Source organism: Colobus angolensis, unplaced genomic scaffold (assembly GCF_000951035.1).
Source record: "Colobus angolensis palliatus isolate OR3802 unplaced genomic scaffold, Cang.pa_1.0 Scaffold105, whole genome shotgun sequence".
Classification (NCBI taxonomy): domain Eukaryota; kingdom Metazoa; phylum Chordata; class Mammalia; order Primates; family Cercopithecidae; genus Colobus; species Colobus angolensis.
In genome coordinates this window covers 1,976,708-2,000,319 of record NW_012111475.1, presented here as the reverse complement: position 1 = coordinate 2,000,319, position 23,612 = coordinate 1,976,708, and the positions used below count along the sequence as shown (strand labels likewise).

The window sequence follows — 23,612 nt, the reverse complement described above, 5'->3', positions numbered from 1 at the left end:
AGCTTGCAGGGTGAAGAGTGGTTTGAGGCAAGGTTGGGGGTTAGTAGCTATGAGATCACCAAGCTCTGTAGTCCATAGTAAAGAGTTGGAATTATATATTTCTGTATAAAGGAAAACTGGAAAGGTCTAGCAGGGGAGCAATATGATCTGTTTAACACTTTAAAACTGATTTTGGCTACCGTGTGGAGATTGAATGCTGGTGGAAAGTGAATTTAAGAATAGAAGCTGGAAGAGACAATTGTCCTGGAAAGATGATGGCGATTTAGTCTAGAGTGGTGGTTCTCAACCTCAGCTGTGGTTGCCTGAAGAGCTTTTTGATTGTTTTATTCTTTTTTCTATATTTTGTTTTTTTTTTTTTGGAAGAGACTGGGGTCTCAGTATGTTGCCAGGTTTGTCTTGAGCTTAAAAGGTTCTTCTGCCTCAATCTCTCAAATAGCTGGGACTACAGGTACCGTACCACCTTGTCTAATTAAAACTCTTAATGCCTAAGCTTCACCCCAGGCCATTTAAATCAGAATTTCTTGAGGTTGGCCCAGGAATAAGATCTTTTAAAGTTTCATAGGCAATTCCAATGTGCAGTCAAGACTGAAGATTGTTGGTGTAGAGGTATGGCAGGGGAGCTGCGTGGGGTAGATTAACCTGAAATATATTTTGCAGGTTCAACAGACAGAAGTTGCCAATACATTAAATATCAGTGGGAAGTGGTGAGAAAAAGGACTCAGTTTTTTGGCTTTCATAAATGAATTGATCATGTCATTTACCAAGACAGGAAAGACTGAACACTGAGAAAGAAAATCAAGAGTTCTGTTTTGAATATGTTGAGTTTGAGATGCCAGTAAGTCTTTCAAGTGGAGAATAACTCCATTCAATTGGAGAATCCACCTATGATTGAGCCTGGAGCTCAGAGAAGAGATCCCTGTTAGAGATGAAAATGTGAGTTGATGGCATAAAGTGGGACTTAAGAACCGATTGAGTTCACGTTGGAAGAGCGTAAATAAAGAGAAAGAGCCTTTGGCTGAGGCTTGAGGAACGCCAGGGAAGGATTATGATAAGGGAGAAAGAACCTGAAAAAGAAACTACAAACAGCCAGTGAGGTAGGATATTGTGGTGTTCCTGAAGCCAAAGGAGAGGTAGTGTCTCTAGAAGAAAGCTGCAGCTAGCTGGGTTGAAAATGACAGCTGTCAAGTACAGTGAGGTCAGAGAAGTATTGAATTTAGCAAGATTAATGCTGTTGATGACCTTGATAATTTGAAGTAGTGGAGGTGGAAGTCAGATTGGAGTAAACTGAGAAAAAGAATGGCAGAGAAAACATTTAAGAGTAAGAGTAAATGGGAGATGAGGAAAATATATGTAGCCAACTTTTTTGAGATTTGGGGGTTTTGTTTGTTGTGAATGTAGCAGGAAAAAAAAATGGAGCTAATAGGCAGAAGAGAAGGTAGAGCCAAGAATATGTGGGTTATTTTTGTGTGTTTTGGTTTTGTTTTTTGCTATTGATGAGAATATTTCAGTAGAGAGATTAGGAACAGCGTGAAGTTCTCGAGAAGGTAAAAGGGGATAAGATTCCTATTGCAAATGGGGTGGCTTTGAAGAGAGCAGGAATACTTCCATTTTAGAAAAGATGTATGTAGGCGCAGATAGATTTGGGGAGAAAATGACAAGAAGGAAGAAGGAACCTGAGTCTTGGAGTGAGCAAATGGACAAGATGACATGAGGATAAACTCAGTAGGCCATTCTTTTGACCATATATGATTCTGCCCTGATCTGGTTTATATCTGATTTTGACTCATTTTCCTCTCTCTTTCTTACTTGATTTCAGATGTTCTCTGTTTTGGAGGGGATATCCTAAATATCACAGGTATTTTTTCAGTTTTTCTAAATACTTAAAAGACTGTGAGTGAGGAGGACTATGTTTAGGTGGAATTCAGCATATTGGTTTATTTAGCATTGTTTGATTCATAGGTACTGGATACAAAGATGAGGAAGACATAGTCTGTGCCTCAAAGGATCTCCCAGTCTAATGGAAAAGCTTTGCTCAAATTAAACTCTCACATGCTTTGCATTTTTGTTTAGATTGAAGGACAGCAAAATAAGTGCCAATAAAGCATTCTTGAGAAAACTAATGAGAAACTTGGTCATTAATAGCAGAAGCTAAGCATGAGATGGGGAGGAGTCAAGCATGTCCTATCTGGAGAACTCAAGATCACTAACAGCTGTATGCCCCGGAGTTGGCCTGTCTTCTTATTTAAACATAGTAAAACCAGCCATCAAATTAGATACGAACTTGAACCTACTTTTTATGAACCTTTTGCTAGTACCTCTCCTCCTCTGTTAGTATACTGGTGGAAGGAAGATTACCAAAAATATCCTTAGGAAAATGCAGTCTGGAGATACAGGAGAAATTTGGGATCTATCATACCAGAGAAGGCCAGGACCTGCAGTTAAAGTTAGGTAGTACCTCCTAAAAGAGTGATCCAGTTGGTGAGGGGGAACCCACTATAAAAACCTCAAGATAAATGATAAACTGGGAAAAAAATATTTGCAATTCATATAGACAAAGGGTGAATTGCTCTACTAGGGAAAGAGCACTTAGAAATCAAGAATAATACTCTTAAGAGAAAAATGGACAAAGGACATGAGTAAATTGTATATAGACAAGGAAATGCATGTCTTTTAACATGTAAAAAGATGATCAACATTCATAATAAGAAAAATGTCAATTGGAAGTACACTGACTACCTGTCTTACCTATAGATAGGCAAAACTTCAGATGCTGGACAATGTACTCTGGTGAGTCTGAGGAATGAGCTTTTTCTTACTGTGAGTGAACAATAGTATAAGGGTGACTTGGCAATCTTTATTGTATTTATTTTTATTGTCTTTATTGTACTTTTTATGTCAAGAAAAACTAAACCATATAAAAATATATATTAAAAAGTCTTGTTTTCACTTACATACCATCTATACTATTTACTCTTAGAAGTGCATTTATTCCTTAACCTCACAATCCTTCTGGACATTTATCCTATAGGTATACCTGCACACATATGAAATGTTGCACGTGCAAGGTTATTGATTGTAATATGGTTTGTAATTTTAAAACATTGAAAACAACTTATTTATAGGAGACTGGTTAAGTAAATAATATGTATACTCAATAAGATTATCTGCAACTTTAAAAAAAATAAGATGTCTTGACATGGCAGTATCTCCAAGATACAGTTAAGTGAAAAAAAGTAAGATACAAAACAGTGTATTTAGTATGCTGCCATTTGTGTAAGGAGGAAAATAGAAACACTGGAAAAACACACAAGAAACTAATAAAATTACTAATATCAGGAAAATAGTAAAGATGGGCATGTAGGTAGAAGCAAAATTTTAAAATATATATTCTTTACAGTTTAGTTTTTGAACTATGTTAGTGCTTGACAGAATCAAAAATATAACACAATATAATAAAAATTAAAAAGCTATATACAGAGGCCAAAGTTTCACCAACGGCAGAGTCAGGATTGGAGGGGAAGTTCAATACACAAAGCTCCTTCACAAGGGTTCAGAAACCTCTTTAAGGGCAAAAGTTGACTCCAGCTGTTCTTTTGTGTTTTGAGGAGCAGTGGTAAAGAATTATATTCTGTTTTATATGGCATCTCTTTTGTCCTGCCATCTTTCGTTTCTTTTGGTTTTTGTCTTATTAAGGATAATTGATACTATACATTGGCATATTTATACACTTTTGAAACCATCACCACAATAAAGATAGTGAACATACTTATCACTCAAAAAGTCTCCTTGTGCCCCTTTGTACATTCTTCTTCCACTACTCTCCTTTACCATCTCCAGACAGACAAAATGTCCATCTCCAGGTGTATTATATAAGAGAAGGAAATCTGGGGGGAAGATTTTTTTTTTTTTCCTGAGATGGAGTCTCACTCTGTCACCTAGAATGGCATGCAGTGGCACGATCTCAGCTCACTGCAACCTCTGCCTCCAGGGTTCAAGCAATTTTTCTGCCTCAGCCTCCTGAGTAACTGGGATTATAGGCGTGCACCACCATGCCTGGCTAATTTTTTTTTTGTATTTTTGGTAGAGACGGGGTTTCACCATGTTGGTCAGGCTGGTCTCGAACTCCCAACCTCAGGTCATCTGCCTGCCTCGGCCTCCCAAAGTGCTGGGATTACAGGCATGAGCCACCGCGCCTGGTCGTAAGGTATTGTTATTTTTTTGTTTGTTTTTTGTTTTTCCATTCTTTTTATATATATATATATACTTTAAGTTCTAGGATACATGTGCACAACATGCAGGTTTGTTACATATGTATACATGTGCCAAGTTGTGTGCTGCACCCATTAACTCATCATTTACATTAGGTATATCTCATAATGCTATCCCTCTCCCTCCCCCCCCCCCCCAACAGGCCCCAGTGTGTAATGTTCCCCTTCTTGTGTCCAAGTGTTCTCATTGTTCAATTCCCACCTATGAGTGAGAACATGCGGTGTTTGGTTTTTTGTCCCGTAAGGTATTATTTTTAAAGGTTAGCTCACCTAAGACTTCTGCAGCTGAGGGCAATAACAAGATTGGCATGATGCATAGAGCCATGTGGGGATTCCAGACCCCTCCTGTTGCATAGTTTCCCAATTGAGTTTGGCTATTCTCCATTTATCTCATTTTTTCTGGATAGGTCTGTCTGCAGGTCGGATTTCCCAGGTTATTGTTGGAGATGAGCGGCAGCAACACCTCTTGGTGATTGGGTGGGATGTAGATGATGTCCGGTTAGCTCAGCATTTGGCTCAGGCAAATGAGATTGTCCTATCCCGGAACTGCTGGATGCTCTGCGAGCAGTATATGTTTGAAGTGGAAATCATGAGGGAGGATGAAGCTGTGAAGGTAGGAGGCTAGCTTCATCTATTCACATCCTGAAAAGGCCTTCCTACTACACAGGGCAATGCTCTGATAGTGTTCACGTATTGCCTGGCCAAACCAAAGACCATTGGAACTCAATTTAGGAGGGAGGCTGGGAATATTCTCCTATGAAGATAGATGAGGTAGAACAATGAGGCTGAGGAGATAAAAGGCAAACAAGGGTGATCCTCAGCCTTTCTTGTGTGGGGGCACAGAATTAAGCAGTTTCCTTTCCGTAGTTAAGAGATATGCAGATCATTGACCCATTTGATTTTGATGAGCATTTTGACAAGTGCCTTGATTATCTACCACATTACCGTACAAGTGCTGGTAAGTTACTTTGTCCTTTCTACCTAAGCCCCAAATTTTAAACATTAATTTTCCACATGGCCAGGGACATTTTATTTTTCTTTTCTCAGAGACTCTAAGAACTGCAGTGGAATTGGATCCACACTCTGAACTTGACCAAAAGCTGCGGAAACTCATAATGAAAAACCTTTTGAAGAAGGTTATTTCCTAGTTCTTGAATCCTCGTGTAGTCTGTGTGTGTGTGTGTGTGCACGCGTGCATGTAAACAGGTGTACAATTGTAAGTGACAACTTTTTTGTATTACCCAGTTAATCTCCAGCACCCTATTGTAATTCCAGCAGATTTACCCATCTGTGCCAACATAATACGGTGATGAACATGTCTTAAACCTTTAGCTAGATTTCTCAATCCTAGAAAGTGGAAACCATATTTGTTTTTTAGTTCTTCAACAATTTAGTACACTGTAAGAAGGGTATAGAGTGTATGTTTGGTAAATATAAGTTGACTGATTGTATATATATATATATGAATATATGTGAATTCCTTAGTAAGAGTGTAATGACTAATGGATGTGTCAAATTAACTCTTAGAGAGTAAATCTTGACAGATTTCTTCAGGGAATTCTGCCTAGTCAGTTTTAATTCCAAGTGCATTGGTTTGTATATCTTCTATACTGAATTTTCTTTTAAGTTTTTGCTGAGACCCTTAAGTTATTTTCTCATATATACCATGAAATACATAATTAAAAATGCCTGAACATGATGCTGATAGTTGAAAATACAGGTAGATAATTCAATGTGTCTTTACAGATTGATGAAGGCCAGCCTGTAGAGTATGTATCTGAATTCCGTACAGTGACTCTGGTTTTGGTCAGCCTGGAGTTCCACAAGACAGCGTGGATATTGCATTTGTGTCATCTTATCCAGGAGTCTGCCTTGTACATCTCCACAGTCATTGAGAAAGGAGGTGGCCAGCTGAGTCAGATCTTTATGTTTGAGAAAGTAAGTACAAGGGAACTTGACCCATCAGCATTAAAGGTGAGTGAGGAGTGATGATCTCCCACATAACACAAGTGTAAGTCAAATTCCCTGCTACTTATTTTGTAACAAGCTATATTACATTAAAACTTAAACTAATGTTAATTAAGGAATGGGATGTTCTTGTTACTTTAATTTTCAGGGTTGCTGAGGGTTACTCTCCATGTCATTTTTTATTGAATTCTTGTTGAAGAATCCTTGTGAAGCATAAAGAATGTTTTTCTGGTTCTATTAGTAAAACAAATGTAATCAGGTCTTTCTCAGATAATTAAGGATCTTGAAAAAAAGCAGAATCTTAATACTTGACATTATAAGTGATGAAAATGTGGACAGATAGACTTAGCTCAAGGTATATACTAGAAATTAAATTTTTGAAAAGTTCTTGATAGCAGTTTTTCTTGTGTTTTAAATTTCAGTTCTTTGAATAGTTAAATCAAGATTTTTTTAAACGTCTACATTGCTGGCCAGGTGCGGTGGCTCACGCCTGTAATCCCAGCACTTTGGGAGGCCAAGGCAGGCAGATCACGAGGTCAGGAGATCAAGACCATCCTGGCTAACACGGTGAAACCCTGTCTCTACTAAAAATACAAAAAAAATTAGCCAGGCGTGGTGGCGGGTGCCTGTAGTCCCCGCTACTTGGGAGACTAAGGCAGGAGAATGGCATGAACCCAGGAGGCGGAGCTTGCAGTGAGCCGAGATCACGCCACTACACTCCAACCTGGGCTACAGAGTGAGACTCCATCTCAAAAAGAAAAAAAAAAAGTCTATGTTGCTGTGGCCCAGAGTTTCCATTTTATGAATCATGTAGAATCCTATATTTCCAACAGGAGAATGGTCAAGGATAGGGTCTGGATTCGTTCGGGGGAGCTGGTTTAGTTTAGGCAAGCCATATTCCTTTCCCAGGTAAGTGTCTCATTTCTTTGTTTGTCATCTATCCCAGGGCTGCATGTTCCTCTGTGTTTTTGGCCTTCCTGGTGATAAGAAGCCAGATGAGTGTGCACATGCCCTGGAGAGCTCCTTCAGCATCTTTAGCTTCTGCTGGGAGAATCCTGCTAAGACCAAGTGAGGAGGAAGGTGGGGCAGAGAGGAGCCTCTCAGGCCCCAGGGGCCCTTCAGGCAGGGTAGGAGGCAGTAACAAGTGGCAGGGATTCAAGTAGTCCAGAATTTGCCTAATGTGAAGGGAACATGCTAAGGAAAGTGAGCAAACAAGATCTATTAAGAAATCACCAGATACAGATCTCTGTACTGAATACCCAGGGGAGATAAAGATACATTCCCATTCAGTGGGTCAGGAAAAGGGGAGAAACAGAACAAACATACCAAGATTCGAGAACACTGCAAAGGAACAAGCAAATGTGTAAATTAATATGATGCAAATAACATCCCTGTGGAGAGGATACAGAATAAAGGCTGCCTGTCTACAAGAGAGAGTATGAGAGAAGTTGTGGAGAAATTACCTAGATAGAAAGGAACCATAGCTGGTTAGTGCTCTTTTGGCTTTCATTCTGGGTCTTTCACAGATCTTATTGCTTTTTCTGGCCCTTACACTGAACTGATCTCCCTCTTCCACATCCACCCCTCACCGAACCACCTTTCACAAAACCTAACCCAGATGAAGGTATAGAAAATTCTGTTTTCCCACTAGTTGCATTATGATAAAGTTGGTTGGAAGTTTTCGATTGACTTTTTAAAATAGAAAGCTATGGAGAAAGTGTGTACATGAATGAATTTTTAAAATAGTTACTTCCAGTGTTAACATTGAATCAGGCCAGGCGCGGTGGCTCAAGCCTGTAATCCCAGCACTTTGGGAGGCTGAGACGGGTGGATCACGAGGTCAGGAGATTGAGACCATCCTGGCTAACAGGGTGAAACCCCATCTCTACTAAAAAATACAAAAAACTAGCCGGGTGAGGTGGCGGGCGCCTGTAGTCCCAGCTACCCGGGAGGCTGAGGCCAGAGAATGGCGTGAACCTGGGAGGCGGAGCTAAGATCTGGCCACTGCACTCCAGCCCGGGAGACAGAGCGAGACTCCGTCTCAAAAAAAAAAAAAAAAAAAAAAAAAAAAAAAATTGAATCAGATTGGTTTGCTTGCCATAACTTAATTCAAAATGGATAAAAATTGTATCAAACATGTAAATAGTATTATATTTTACATGTTTATTATAGAATTTTTATAGAATTCTTTATAGAATTCATTATAGAATACTTTAGTATATGCTACCAATGTGAAAATTTGTATCCCTCTTTATTTTTTGCTGTTTTTTAGAGACAGAGTCTCGCTCTGTTTCCCAGGCTAAAGTCCTGTGGCACAATCACGGCTCACTGCATCCTCAACCTCATCCTTCCAAGTAACTCAGACTACAGGCACATGCCCCACACTGGGCTATTTTTTTTTTTTTTTTTTTTTTTTTAGGTCTTGCTATGTTGCCCAGGCTGGTTTCGAACTCCTGAGTGCAAGTGATCCTCCCACCTCAGCCTCCCAAAGTGCTGGGATTATAGGTGTGAGCCACCATGCCCAGCCCCTCTTTTATACATTAAGGAAATTAAGGTCACAGAAGAGAAGTTACTAGCGTATAGCAGAGCTTTTAATGAAACCCAGATCTTCAGTCTTCAAATCCTGTGTTGTTTCATTACTTATCCCCCAGCTGCCTCTTATAAAATGCAAATGCTCCCCAAAAGAATCAAAATATGCTATTAATGTGATATAATTATAGATACACACTCATAGAATGTTAATATTGGAAAGGAATTTAGAGATTATCTGATCCAAGCCTTATTTTAGAAATAAGACAGATGCTACAGTTGCTTAATAGATACTCAGACTCTTTGCCCAAGGCAAATACATGTTAACACTGTTAACACTTATTTCAGGTTTGGTGGGATCTGCAGATACTCCTACATCCTACCTCCCAGTCTTATCTCTAGTGTGGATATGCTGGGCAGTGTTAGTCAGGGTTCTCTTAGAGGGACAGAACTAATATATATATCTATATAGTTACATATAATTATATATGTTATATATTATATAGAACATACATATATAAAAAAAGGGGAGTTTATTAAGTATTAACTTACACAACCACAAAGCCCCACAATAGGCTGTCTGTAAGCTGAGGAGCAAGGAGAGCCAGTCCGAATGCCAAAACTGAAGAACTTGGAGGTTAATGTTTGAGGGCAGGAAGCATCCAGCATGGGAGAAAGATGTAGGCTGGAAGGCTAGGCCTGTCTCCCTCATTTCACATTTTTCTGCCTGCTTTATATTCGTTGGCAGCTGATTAGATTGTGCCCACCAGATTAAATCTGGATCCACCTTCCCCAGCCCACTGACTCAAATGTTAATCTCTTTTGGCAACACCCTCACAGGAACATGCGGGATTAATACTTTCAATCCTTCAATCAAGTTGACACTCAGTATTAACCATCACATGGGCTATCCCCTCCAGTGCTAGTCTGTTCTGTTCTTGAAGTTTGTATTGCCCTGTGGCCTTCAAGGATCCCACCCTTGGCCCTTACTCTTAAAAGAGTCATTTCTTTGGCCTTTAGAGACTGTCTTACAATGCCCTTAAGAATGTCTTCTGTCACTCTTAGGCTGTAACTTGGTCATTTCCATCTTATTTAGTTTAGAATATAATAGATGTTAAGAACTAGATGGGGTATTAGAGTTCATAAAATTTGACCTCTTTAAAGAAACTAAGATCCAGAAAGGCTATGCTGGTAAGCCAAACAGATGTCAAAGCCTCAAAGCTAAGTTTCAAGGTCAGTGATTTTTTCCTTGAAGATAATTACCAATTCAGTATCTCCCAAAGTGTGTTTGTTAGAATGTTATTAATCCCTTAGTATGCTCATGAAAAAAGAAAAGATTTTCATGACCAAATATGTCTGGGAAGTGACGCAAATTATATTTCCTTCTTCAAGGTTCACAATGAACATTAACATACCAAAGGTTCTGAGTAGTGTTATGGGAAAGAAATGTGTTATATTTAGTTTTAGTCAGCATTTCCCAAATTTACTTAGTCATCAAACACTTTTCTCCAGAAAGACCTATAAACATCCAGAGGAACTAATGTTCTAAGGAAGATAATTTTGGAAATGCTGAGCAGATGCTAAAGCTTCAGAGGTACCTACATGGCCTCGGTAGCAGATACCATTGCTCATTTCTCTCTGCATCACATCAGCTCTCAGACCCAAAACTACTTTCCATGTCTTCTTTTTCAAAGACCTTGTTCACCTTGAGACATCCTCTGAATTCCTCTTTCTAATCTGAAAAATAGCTTCAACTTTTAGCTCATTTAGAGGAAAGATGATTCCCTGAGTATTTCTTCAGGATATTTTTGATACATAGGGAGTGCAGTCTCAGAATGTCATTATGGTTTTTCAGTACCAGAAATACTTTATATACAATTACATGTGTCAAATAAAGAGTACATTCTTTATCAATGCAGAAAGGTTTTAAAGGAAAGAAGGAATATGGATTGCTGGGAAAAGCAAGGAGGAATAATAAAGTATAATAGAAAGAAAAAAGAAATAAGAAATAACTAAATGATAAAAGTATTATTTGTTCATGATTGACTTGTTAATAGCTGAATTTCTGGCATGCATAAATGCATTCATTCAACAAGCATTCCTTGGACACAGTTATGAGCCAGGCACTGTGCTAGGTGCTATGGACATAAAAAGAAGTCAGATTTTACCAGTTCAGCTAAGTAAACAACTAACTTTAATACAACGAAATTTAAGTGCAGAAATAAAATGCTATAGGAGTTACAACAATGTGCTATGGGAAGAAATGGTTAATTCTCCCCAGAGGCACCAAAGAAATCTTGACTATAAAGATGACTTTTGAGACAGGTTGAGAAGAAAAGTAGTTCAGCAAATGGAGAAGATGGGAAAGGGTATTTAGGAAGAGGAAGCATCATGAAATATTAAAAAATTTTCAGTCTTGCTCTTCATATGGCAGCAGAACTGACAGCATGGTCTTCTTGTCTTAAGTGTCTCTTTTTTTCACCCTGGGGGCAGTGAGCTGAGTGAATGAATGGTAAGAGACTTTTTTTTTTTTTTTTTTTTGAGACAGAGTCTCACTCTGTTGCCCAGGCTAGAGTGCAGTGGCGCAATCTTGGCTCACTGCAACTTCTGCCTCCTGGGTTCAAGCGATTCTCCTGCCTCAGAATCCCTCAACTAGGATTACAGGCACACACCACCACGCCCGCTAATTTTTATATTTTTATTATAGATGGGGTTTCACCATGTTGGCCAGACTGGACTCTCGAACTTCTGACCTCAGGTGATCGCCCCACCTCGGCCTCCCAAAGTGCTAGGATTACAGGCATGAACCACAGCACCCAGCCAAGAGCCCTTAATCCTGTCTTTTGAGGAAGATAAATAATTTTGATGGCTTAGGAGATAATAGTGTTAACATGATTGCTACTATCATGTTCTCTCTGAACCACTGAAAATTGTTTATAGATTTAATATGAGACTATGCCTCATTGCATATCTTTCTTCACCTGCATATCTTGTTACCTGTCACATGAAATTTTTATGTCAGTGAGTAAATCTACTTATTTTGTTATGTATGAATTGCTCCTTGCCACCTTTGGGCTTTTGCCTCACCTAGAATAGTATATGCCCTCTTTTAAAATAATTCATATATCTAACACTCTTCCGTCCCTAGAGAGGTAAGACTACTTCTCCCATTACCTCTCTCTACTCCAAACACCTCTGTTCACGTCTGTGCTGTAGCCATCTTGAAGTACTTAGTTTTGCATGACCACACAAGGCATCTCAAAGCCTTTACCTTTTCCCACCAGATAGTACCATTCCCCCACTTTATCAGTTTCTTCAACTTTCAAGGTCCAACCATATGTCCTCTCCTTTATGAATACTGTATCGACTCTTCAGTGTGAATTAGTGCATCTGTTCTGTTTGCTCTGCTAATGTGCTATGTCAGTCTCTAATATGGAGTATTTGTCTTGGTAATATATAAGTATCTCTTCATCTCCCTCAAACCTACCACCCTCCTCCCCAAACTTAACTTCTCTAGGGCAGAATATTTTAAACATCCAGCCAAGTACTCAGTACTTTGCACACTTCTCAGTGCTTAGTGAATGAAATGAATGTATGTATGCATGAATGAATTTTTAAAATATTACTTATTAAAAAAATTTTGTTCTAAATGTAAATTTACCTCAGAAAGCCTTCTGTCTGCAGTCCTGACATTCTGATTACTCCTTAACTATGACATTCTAGCATTATTTGATCCATTAACCCTGTATTGATACCTCTTGATCTACTTTCATTTTTCGGTTTTATCTGAGGCAATATGGTATAGTAGAAATAATATCAGTCTAAGAGGCAAGAGGCCTGGATTCTCATTCTGACTCTACTGTTGGCTTTTGCTATATAAATCTGGGAAAGTTAACCCCTTCATTTTTTTTTTTCTCAAATGGTATTTAAATATTTGCCTTACCACAGATGTAAATTTTTTTTTTTTTTTTTTAGATGGAGTCTCACTCTGTCACTCAGGCTGGAGTGCAGTGGCATGATCTCCACTCACTGCAAGCTCCGCCTCCTGGGTTCATGCCATTCTCCTGCCTCAGCCTCTTGAGTAGCTGGGACTACAGGCATCTGCCACCACACCCGGCTAATTTTTTGTATTTTTAGTAGAGACGGGGTTTCACCATGTTAGCCAGGATGGTCTTGATCTCCTGACCTTGTGATCCACCTGCCTCGGCCTCCCAAAGTGCTGGGATTACAGGCGTGAGCCACTGCGCCTGGCCTAGTTGTAAAATTTTAAAAAATCTTTTACTGGCCAGGTGTGGTGGCTCACACCTGTAATCCCAGTGCTTTGGGAGACCAAGACGGGTGTATTGCCTGAGCCCAGTAGTTTGAGACCAGCCTGGATGACATAATGAAACCCCATCTCTCCCAAAAATTAAAAAAAAAATTTAATTGGATGTGGAGGTGTGTGCCTGTAGTCTCAGCTACTTGGGACGCTGAGGTGGGAGGATCACTTGAGCCCAGGAAACGGAGGTTGCAGTGAACTGAGTTTGCACCAAGGCACTCCAGCCTAGGTGATAGAGCAAGACCCTGTCTCAAAAAAAAAAAAAAAAAAAAAAAAAAAAAAGAAAATCTTTTACTAATTGTAACCCCCAACTAAAACTAAAACTCCTGAATTAGGGGAACCATTCTGTTTCTTTTGGTTCTCTCCCTAATATTCAGTACTTTGTACCCCTCATGTTACATAGACTGACAGCAACCTCTGGCATTTTCCATTCTAAGCTCTAAGCTCTAAAACTAGACTTCTGGATCTAGGGAGCAGCAGATCTAGTGCCTGACTTGGAGGCTTCTGACTGTATGTTTATCCATTATTGCTTTTCTGATCCCTAGACTTGTTTCCATCAGTATCACCAATGGACCAGTATTCTGTGGCGTGGTTGGAGCAGTAGCAAGACACGAATATACAGGTAGAATAGAACATTGGACTGTTATCTTTGTGAGTTAAGGGAGGAAGGTGGAAGACATGGTCCAAAAATTCTCCACCTGTCTTTCTAACACAGTTATTGGTCCAAAAGTGAGTCTTGCGGCCAGAATGATAACTGCTTATCCAGGTTTAGTGTCCTGTGATGAGATAACATATCTAAGATCCATGCTACCTGCTTACAACTTCAAGAAACTCCCAGAGAAAATGATGAAAAACATCTCCAACCCAGGGAGGATATATGAATATCTTGGCCACAGAAGATGTATGTGAGTATCATTGTGTGATAGGTTCATTCTGATCTCTTACAGAACAATACGTTTTTGATTACATGAAATTGGAAAAAAAGATGCTGCTAGTACTGGCATGCTGAAATAAGACACACAAAAGGAGGGTTTAGTGTCTGAGAGATTTAGCTTTTATGTTTAGCTCTTAGCTAGTTCTTCAGTGAATATCCTGTTCTCCAACAGGAAGAGAATAGCAATAGGTCACTAACCCAGATCTTTGTTCTTTTTTTCTTTGTGTACTTCACCATTCATTTACTTCCCTGAGCCTGGAACAATCAATAATATTCCCTCTTTACTCCCTCTCCCCTCAAATTTTTAGTTTTTAAAAATCTTTTTATTCAGAACTCTGTACTTCCTTAATTATCTGAAAGTATTTGTTTATGAAGACAACTGTTCCTAATCTGTTTTTAACAGATACATTTCACTTTGTTCTTTTTCAGAATGTTTGGAAAAAGACATTTGGCAAGAAAGAGAAACAAAAATCGCCCTTTGTTAGGTATGTTTTCTTTTGTAACTTAAATCATATTTGTTTCAGCTATAGACAGCTAAATGTGATTTAAAAAACAAAACAGTGTAAGACTAAATGCTTTTAAGCTTTATTAAAAAATAGAGAGCAACCTTCTTAGTGAAATTATATTCATTTTGAAGAGGACTTACTATTTCTTTTCCATGTCAAGTATTCAAATTTCAGGTGAAGTCCTATAACTGCCTGAGAAACACCAACATTTAGTAATATTTAATCTTTGTAAGTTAGAGTTTAGTTATTAAGATTGGACCAGCTTATTGTGGATCATCTTTAGAGAAAAATTCATCATCCTTAGAATAATGAAAATAGCACCAAGACTGTTGTCACCCACACTATATATCCCCTATCTTTATATTTATTTTAGTCTATACTTATTAGTCCATTATTTTTACATAGTAGTGACAGATTTTGAAGACTAAATTGTTACTAAGAAAATTTTTACAAAAAATTAAGAGACACCTGTGTCCACAAGGTGCCTAATTTTTCTGAATGTTACTACTTAGGCTCTGGAATAAGCCCTCAAGACCAGCATATATTAGCTCAGAACTGATTTTCTGGAAGGAGATATGAAGCCCCATCAATGAATGAGATTCTTCCAGGAATTCTGGAGAAAAAAAAGCCGTTCTGAGAGTTAGCTTTGCAAATTGATTCAAATCAATAGAGTATCTACCAAAAAGCCTGGAATAATCAATAATGTTGATTATTGATATCCAGGAGTGTTAGGTGCTCCCTGTCTCTCTACAGACCGGGAGAAAGAATTGGAAGCCTTCCAAATGGCACAGCAAAGGTGTTTGCACCAGAAGAAGGGACAAGCAGTTCTGTATGAAGGTGGAAAAGGCTATGGAAAAAGCCAGCTGTTGGCTGAAATAAACTTCCTGACACAGAAGGAAGGGCATAGGTAAAGACTCCTGTTTTCTTAGTCAGAACCTACTTCTGTTGGGGCCTCTTTCCGTTGTTGGCGAGACTCTCGTGTCATTAGATTCAGCATTCCTAGATTGGTGAAGTGAGTAACCTACGTGTCATACAGGGGATTCTTGATGACCATAGTAATATTCACCAGGGTGTTGCCATTGATGCTGAAGGAAGCAGATTCCAAGCAGTGCTTCTATGCCATCCAGACCCTCATGGCCATCTTCTTTGAGATTGATACATGCCCAGCCTATTACCGGCAAGAGTGCCTACAAAGACACCTTCGTGGGATAGTGGAACAACAACTTCACTGCCTTTTTAATGACCTCTTATTTGTGAAGGTAATGAAGGCAGTGGCTTTCTGAATTGGGTTACTGTTATATTTTGTGGAAAGTCAGACCTAGGATTGTTTTCTAATCTAATAACCTGAGAATATACATATATATATATATATATGGTAGGGCCAAGATTTGAAATTCCTTTGACACCAAAACTCAGGCTTTCTCCTTTTGAAGAGAGTGAATTCTAGTATTGAACCTGACACTTGGTAGTTGTATGTCCTAGAGCAAATCACTTAGCCTCTCTGAGTCATAGCTTTTTCATCTGTGAAATAACAATTATAGTACTGTATGTTTTTATGTGAATTTTAAAGAAGATGGTATCTAAGAGATTGCATTGTATATTTTAAAGTGCTAAATACATTAAGGTGGCCCTCACCAGTGGCATATCCCCAGGAATTATATCCATGTGTTCTTGAGTTGGTTATAATTTCTTTATTTTTTAACCCTACCTTCCTGTTCCCTTACCACAGAATATGTCATTTGAAACCAGCATCTGGATCTCAAAAGCCTTCAGAGGTCTAGGATTTATGGGGTATCCAGTAGTGAACAAGCTAAAAATTCACTGGTCCACAATTTGTTTTATTTATCCTCTATCACTTCTTCTAATCTACCCACTCTGCAGAGTATTTTGGAATGGAACCCTAAGATCTGTCTAATCCCTCAACATATCCCTCTCTTAAGACAGGCCTTGCTTGGGTCTCTAAACCCTTGCCTACATAGATTAGCAGTCATCTCGCTTTGGCTCTCAGGCTCCTGGTAGTTCATGTGCCTCAGCCTAGCACAGGAAACGATGTTACGTGATGTCTGTTGCATCTTGTTCTGACAAGTCTCATGTACAGATTTCATCCTGGTATACTTGGAATAACTGGGATACTGGGAGCTGCCCAAAATGGCATTGCTAAGTTCAACCTGTCATTTACTCCTTAGTCATAATCCTTTAAGGGTTTTACTGAGTCTGGTATGGAAAGGAGATAGATATCTGTCTCTAACCCTTCATGAACTTTCTGTCTCATCCTTTGAACTATATATTAATGTTGGATTGGCCCTTGTAACTCTGCTCAATCTTGCAGAAACCCATTCTCAGTCAAAATAGAATTGTCTTGTGTTCCTTTTGGAGAACCTGCATGTTTTTATTAGATTTTCATTTTAAATGCTAACATGTAATCATTTTCCTGGTCAGTTTCCTTTGTCCTTCAAAGTTTCGCACATGGATGACGTGGCCAGACAAAAGAAGGTTAAAGCATGTTTTATTAAAGTACTTCAGGAAGTGGGTACTTTCACTACATGTCATTAACTCTTAATATGTGGAGATAGTTTATGTTTATTTTAATCTGTCCACATCACACTTTGATTCGGGCATTTCTTGGCCTGCCTATTTGCCGATATCTTCATTGTTATTTTCTACTTTTAAGCTTAGATTCATCCTACAACACAGCATGGCATATAAGAAAAGATCTTTGCTCTTCCAGATCCTGTTTCTAAATAAAATTTTAGTAGTTTAATTTAAAATAGTAGTTTCTAAATGCAGTTATGTAGATACTTTACCTAGTATTTGTTAAAAATGTAGATACTTGGCTTTGTCAGGGCTCAGCGCGTCCCTGCAGCTGCGACGAGAGGAGGAGACCCGGCGGCTGCCTGTGGGTGCCGCGGACCTTCGGGGCGGGCCGGGGAGGCGGGACCGCTCCTCGGAACCCCAGAGACTTAGTCCTGGGCTGATTGGGGCAGGAAGCACAGCGCGGCCCTCCGGGTCCCCAAGGAGACCCCAGCCTCCTGCCGCCCGCTGTGAACCACCGCTCTGGGGCTCCTCTGGAAGCGGCTCCGGCAAGCACCGAGTTCGCCTGTGCGGAGCTGGGGGAGCCTCCGACTTCCTTGTTTGCTTTGTAAATGATTTCCGTCCCTAGAGGAAGGCGGGTAAAAAAAAAAAAAAATGCACCAGACGCAGCACTTTCGTTAGAGACAGTGTTTCATCGTGTTGGCCAGGATGGTCTCGATCTCTGGACCTTGTGATCCGCCTGCCTCGGCCTCCCAGGGTGCTGGGATTGCAGGAGTGGGCCACCGCGCCCGGCCCCCTACAGCAACTTTTAAGAAGTGAGCTTTGTCTTCTGGAAAAGGAGAAATGAGAGGATGCTTGGAGCATCGTTGCCTGCATTCACGGAACTCATGGTCTGCCTGGAGAGTGATGGCGATATGGTGTCTGTGTCCAAGAGCCAGCTGCACCCAGAGGGAAACTCGAAAGCTGCTGTGGCCAGGGGCGGCCAAGAAGCAGAGGGGACAGGGCCCGTGATGGTGGGGAGAGGTGCTCCCAGCCATTGCCGAGGCCGGGAATGAGTCTGGGAGGCTGCAAGGACCGGGTTCCAGCCGGGCCAACTCTGATATGACGCTGAGGATTCCAGTGTTACTGTGAGTCACTTGTCGGCTCACTGCTTCTCTTAGGAGCCAAGGGATGGCCGGGTGCGGTGGCTCACGCTTGTGGTCCCAGCACTTTGGGAGGCTGAGGTGAGGTGTAATCACCTGAGGTCGGGAGTTCGAGACCAGCCTGGCCGGCATGGAGAAACCCCATCTCTACTAAAAAAAAAAAAAATGCAAAATTAGCCGGGCATGGTGGCGCATGCCTGTAGTCCCAGCTACCCAGGAGGCTGAGGCAACCTGGGCAACAAGAACGAAACTCCCTGTCAAAAAGAAAAAAAAAAGAAAAAAAGAGCCAAAGAGCCAAGGGATGCCACTAGCTGGTTGTTTAAACTTTTTATTTTGAAATGACTGTATAGACACATAACAGATAATGTAGAGACACTACGGGTCTTTACGCAGGAGTTCCCAGTGGTGACAGGTTGCAAAACGATATACCTCGGACATTGACACTGGTACAGTCCAGACACAGAGCAGCACCAGCACAGGGAGCCTCCTGTAGCCGTTTGATGTCCACACCTGCTCCCTGCCTGCCCCCGACAGCAGCCAATCTGTTGTTTCTACAGTTTTGTCATTTTGAGAATGTTATATAAATGGAATCATATAGCAAAAAAAAAAAAATGCAGATACTCATGTTCTAACCTAGGATTATGGAATCAAAAATCTGTATGAATAGAAACTGACGTAACCATTCTGGAAAGCAATCTAAAAGCAACTAGTCAAATTTTAATAACATGTATCCTCTAGACCCAGCAATTCCACTCCTGGGTATATATCTCAACAAGTATGTTCTTAACAGTGTGGAGGCCAGGGAGGTATCGGCATGAGTGCTTGCATGAACATGATGGAATAAAATGCAGAATTTAGAAACAGGAGAATATATAAAAACATAGTGATATGAAATGATCTTAAAAACACAGTCCTGGTTAGAAAGAGAGAGGTTAAAATGAGATCTGTAATACAGTTGCATTTACATTAAAAACAATTACTTGACAAAACAACAACGCATGTTTTATAAGAACGCCATAGAAACAAAGAACTATGCAATGAACACATTAGAATGGTCACTTGAGGCAGCGGAGAGTGAAGTGGGAGTTCCAAATGTGATTAAAAGTAAATAGATCTTTAAAGTCTGTTTGAGTGGGGCCTGGTGATTGGGAGTGCTGGCAAGCACTCCCAGGTGATTCCAGTGCATAGTCTGGTTTGGAAATTGCTGTTTTAAGGTATTATGAGTTCCCACACAAATGAAGTTTTTGCCAGAATGAAATATTTGAAAGCTTCAAGTTTGATTTGGAGAATATTTTGATGAGTATTTCATGTTTCAGGTAGAATATTTTCTTGTCCACAGAAACCCAGTACTTTTTTTAGGAACTAGATTTTATATTTATAAAGTAAAATATAATATATTTTACTTTAGAATATATTTTACTCCGAAAACTCTAGCCTGTGTTAACATTTTATTTAAATTATTGATGGGAAATTCATGGTAGATTTGAAAACCAGATGACTTCATTTCTAATCAGAGGTTATTATTTCTTTGCTGTTCTTTCCAGGCAGCGAGGGAAACACCACTGATTTTCCTCATTGATGAGGCCCAGTATATGGATGCAGCTTCCTGGGAGTTTTTGGAAACATTGCTCTCCAGTATGCCCATCATCATGGTGATGACGTTGACCCCTATCTTCACCCTGTGTGGCTGGGCCCAGCATTTCCTGCAGAGCCCTCAAGCTATCCTTATGCCTATTTCGAAGTTGGCAACAACCTCGCTGTTGAGAATGGCATGTTGGGAACTAGAGGTGGTGAGCATCCCCCAAGAGCTGCAGATGTGAGTGGCTAGGACTAACTGAGCACTTCATTAAGGGAGGAACCAGTGCCGTAATATAAGTGAGAAGGCACAGGTCTTACTGGAGTTGGGGGAGAGAATGGCATTAGTAACCATGATGAGGCCCCAAGACTAGATTTAAGGGAGACAGTCTTGTAATCAAGTAAGGGGCTGCCTCCCTGGGCTATCCACCCAGGTTTTCACAAGACAGTTAGGTCTTGGGTGGCTTGCTTTATGTGTCAGTTATATGTGATAAGGCCCCTTTCTGCCAGACCCTTTAGCAAGGGAATGTTAGTTACATTCAACATCAATAAAAGAAAAATAGTTGAGAAAGAAAAGTTATTGCCGAAATGCATTTCAAGGCCAATCAGAAATTACTTTTTTATATTTCTGTGCCTCTGTCCCCCTCTGTTAGTGTACGTCATGAAGAGCTGACTTTAACAAAAGAAGATTCCTCAGAGTGAAGTACCATTACGTTTGGCTCCCCTAAAGTGGTCATCTCTAACGTGCAATCCCTTACTTACCTCCCTGCAGCTACCTTCACAGGTGCTTTGGAAATCCCCTTTATTGCGAGGTCCTACGCCAGGACCTTCTCTCTAAGGACATGTTGCTCTTTCATGACCTACAAAAAGAGGAAGAGGAAAACAGCAAGTGGGAAACCCTCTCAGGTAAGCTTAGCTTCCCAGAGTTCTACCCTGGTCCAGCTGCTGAAGTTCATTCTCCAGCATGACAATCACTTGGCCTTTATGAGGTACATACCTTTTCCTTGCTAACATTGTGGGCCACACTAGGCCTTCCCAGATAAGCACACTGTACAAATCTTATACAATTAGGGTGAAAATACTCAAGACTTGCCTTGGATAACTTAATCCAATCAATCTACAATAGTTCATTTTATAAGCAGCCCAAGAGGTGGGGATAGGAAATTAGGATTTATAAACATGAAAGTCCAGAAAAAAGAATTGTACACTATTGATGATAAGGCTGACTTGAGGATTTGGATGGGGGATGGGAGAAGGGAGGAAATTAGGAGAGGAATAAAGGGTAGAATTATGTATAAAAGCAGAAAGGCATCCCAGAGCTGTGATGTAATAGAAGCAAGAGCTGTTATAAGGTGAACAGGAATAGTGATTAGTTGTAAGATACTGATTGGTACAGAGAATGTTGTTAGTTTATAAGAGAAAATTAGAGAACAGGCAGACAGGTGGGGTAAAACACTTTAAACCATGGTACACTCCAGTGATCTTCATCCTTTAGGTATTTTTTTTGACTAAATTATTATATTTTTGTGCCTTTAAAACTACAGTCCCTGAGAATGGTGCTTTCCTCAGTCATAGCTTGTTTTCTTTATAGCCAATGCCATGAAATCCATAATGTATAGTATTTTTCCTGCCAACTCTGAGGAAGACCAGGAACTTTATGTCTGCACAGTCAAGGATGATGTGAACTTGGATACAGTACTTCTACCACCCTTTCTGAAAAGTAAGTCCCTTGAAGACCTCAAGTGAACCAATTACAGATATCATTGCAATTAGTAATTTGGTGAGTAGTTGAGTTTAGGTCTCTCATTATCATTCTGGCTTCATTTCTTCTAAAAAAGAAATCTACCTTCTAGAAATAAGTTCTGGCATTGCCTGAAGAGCTCTTTGAAGACTTGTAATGCTACTTGAGTAAGGTTTTACTTAAATGAGCTTATTGTTCTCTTTGGGGCTGACTGATGACCTGGAGAAGTTTTCCAATTATTTAATACAAAATAGGTCCTGAGTTTCCCTTTGTGCATATTCTTGTTACAGAGTAGACAGTAAGCAAAGGAGATGATGTTGCTAAGATTTAAGAAAATCCATGGTGTTAGTGAAGATACAGTGTTATGCACATAGCAAGAGTTTAATAAAAAGGAAGAGTGCAAAGTAGAATGACTGATGCCATAAAGAATAATGAAGCTATCAGAATCGGTCAGGCATAGTTGGAGAGGGGATGTTCTTCTTAGAAATGAATTTTTCTTATTTTAATATTTTATTCAAGTGTTTGGTGGGCAAGGTACTAATACTAAGCCCTCTTGAGGAATATTGTGATGAACAAGCATACCTTCAAGTAAAGTATGGTCTTGTTGAGAAAATAAGACACACATATGAAACAGCAGTTCAGGACACCATGGTAGTTAAGGGCCAGGGCTCTAGAGTCAGAAAACCCTGGGCACCATGGACTCCTGCACTTACTGGCTATGGAACTTTGAATAAGTTAGTCAGCTTCTCACTCATCAGTCAAATGAGGACAATAATAGTCCCTACCTCATGGGGCTAGTTGAGGATTAAATTAAATAAATTATGGCACATAATAAATATTCCATGACTGTTAGCTATTATATTATAAGCTCTTTACTCTGGAGGTTTTAGGTTCAACTAGACAGTTTACACTGATACAACTGTGATAGACCATACTTAGCAATGGCTTTTCTTACTCAGAAGGAAATACAGGATGCTAACAGGACAGCAGCAGGTACCCTTCTTCAATGAGAGTTTTCACAGGAGTTTACATAGCACTCCAGGGGCTATTCTCTGGAGCCTCAAGTAATAGCTCAGCTGTGGGGAATGAAACTATGACTCATGGGTGCTTAGAGGCCTCATGGAGCCACTAAAGGCCGTATCTCTTATAATGGCCCAAACAGTCATTGCTTTCAGGCTCTGCAAGAGGCATGACCTTTTACAAGAATGATTATACCCAGGGAAGCCCAAATCTGTGGCTTACCACCAGTTCATTCAGTTTTACCCGTCCAAATTCAGTTTCCCAAGCAGAGGTTATTCTTAGCATAAGCAAAGAAGTTTGGCTAAGTGGAGTAGGGAGGATTGAGGTGGGGGCAGTAGACATGGGTAGATGAAAAGCACATCTTTATTTTTAAAAAAATTGTACGGACTTTCAACATGATATATTCTAGATTTGTAGAAATCTTGTTCACTGCTGATTGACTGACTGATTGATTTTGGCAGAAATAGCAGTAAGCCAACTGGATCAACTGAGCCCAGAGGAACAATTACTGGTCAAGTATGCTGCAATCATTGGTCACTCCTTCCATATAGATTTGCTGCAGCACCTCCTGCCTGGCTGGGATAAAAATAAGCTACTTCAGGTGTTGAGAGCTCTTGTAGATATACATGTGCTCTGCTGGCCCGACAAGAGCCAAGAGCTTCCTGTTGAACCCATATTAGTGCCTTCCTCTATCGACATAATTGATGAAACCAAAGAGAAGAAAACAAAGTTAGGTAAGGAAGGGTTGTTCCCTTTTACTCAGGTCTGAACAAAGAGTCCCTGTGGGGGTATCTGTGTTCAGAAAGACCATCAATATCATATATCAAGGGGTTCTCTTATTCGTTTGTTTAAAGATGGAGTTTTGTTATGTTGCCCAGGCTGTAACTCCTGAGCTCAGTGGGTGCATACCACCACACCCAGTTTGAGGGTCTCTCTCTCAAAGCCTATGGCTAAGAAACAGAAAGAAAATTATCATTTAAACCATGAAGGAGACATGGATGTAGTGAAAAAATATCCTGTATTTTTCAGTCTTGTCTTCATTTCAGGAATTCTAGCTCCTTCTTTTTTTTTTTTTTTTT

The 23,612-nt window shown here is 40.0% G+C and overlaps 1 protein-coding gene across 1 annotated transcript in view; it reads left to right on the top strand.

Moving 5' to 3' along the window:
• Positions 1–23,612, top strand: part of LOC105513787 (adenylate cyclase type 10-like) — a 32,413-nt gene that overhangs the window by 2,266 nt on the left and 6,535 nt on the right. The window contains exons 3-12 of the mRNA XM_011944804.1: positions 4,676–4,881; positions 5,136–5,226; positions 5,316–5,404; positions 6,015–6,242; positions 7,183–7,304; positions 14,447–14,502; positions 15,277–15,430; positions 20,545–20,678; positions 21,364–21,492; positions 22,995–23,267. Coding sequence (XP_011800194.1) covers positions 4,676–4,881; positions 5,136–5,226; positions 5,316–5,404; positions 6,015–6,242; positions 7,183–7,304; positions 14,447–14,502; positions 15,277–15,430; positions 20,545–20,678; positions 21,364–21,492; positions 22,995–23,267 — 1,482 coding nt within the window. The remainder of the gene's footprint in view (positions 1–4,675; positions 4,882–5,135; positions 5,227–5,315; positions 5,405–6,014; positions 6,243–7,182; positions 7,305–14,446; positions 14,503–15,276; positions 15,431–20,544; positions 20,679–21,363; positions 21,493–22,994; positions 23,268–23,612) is intronic.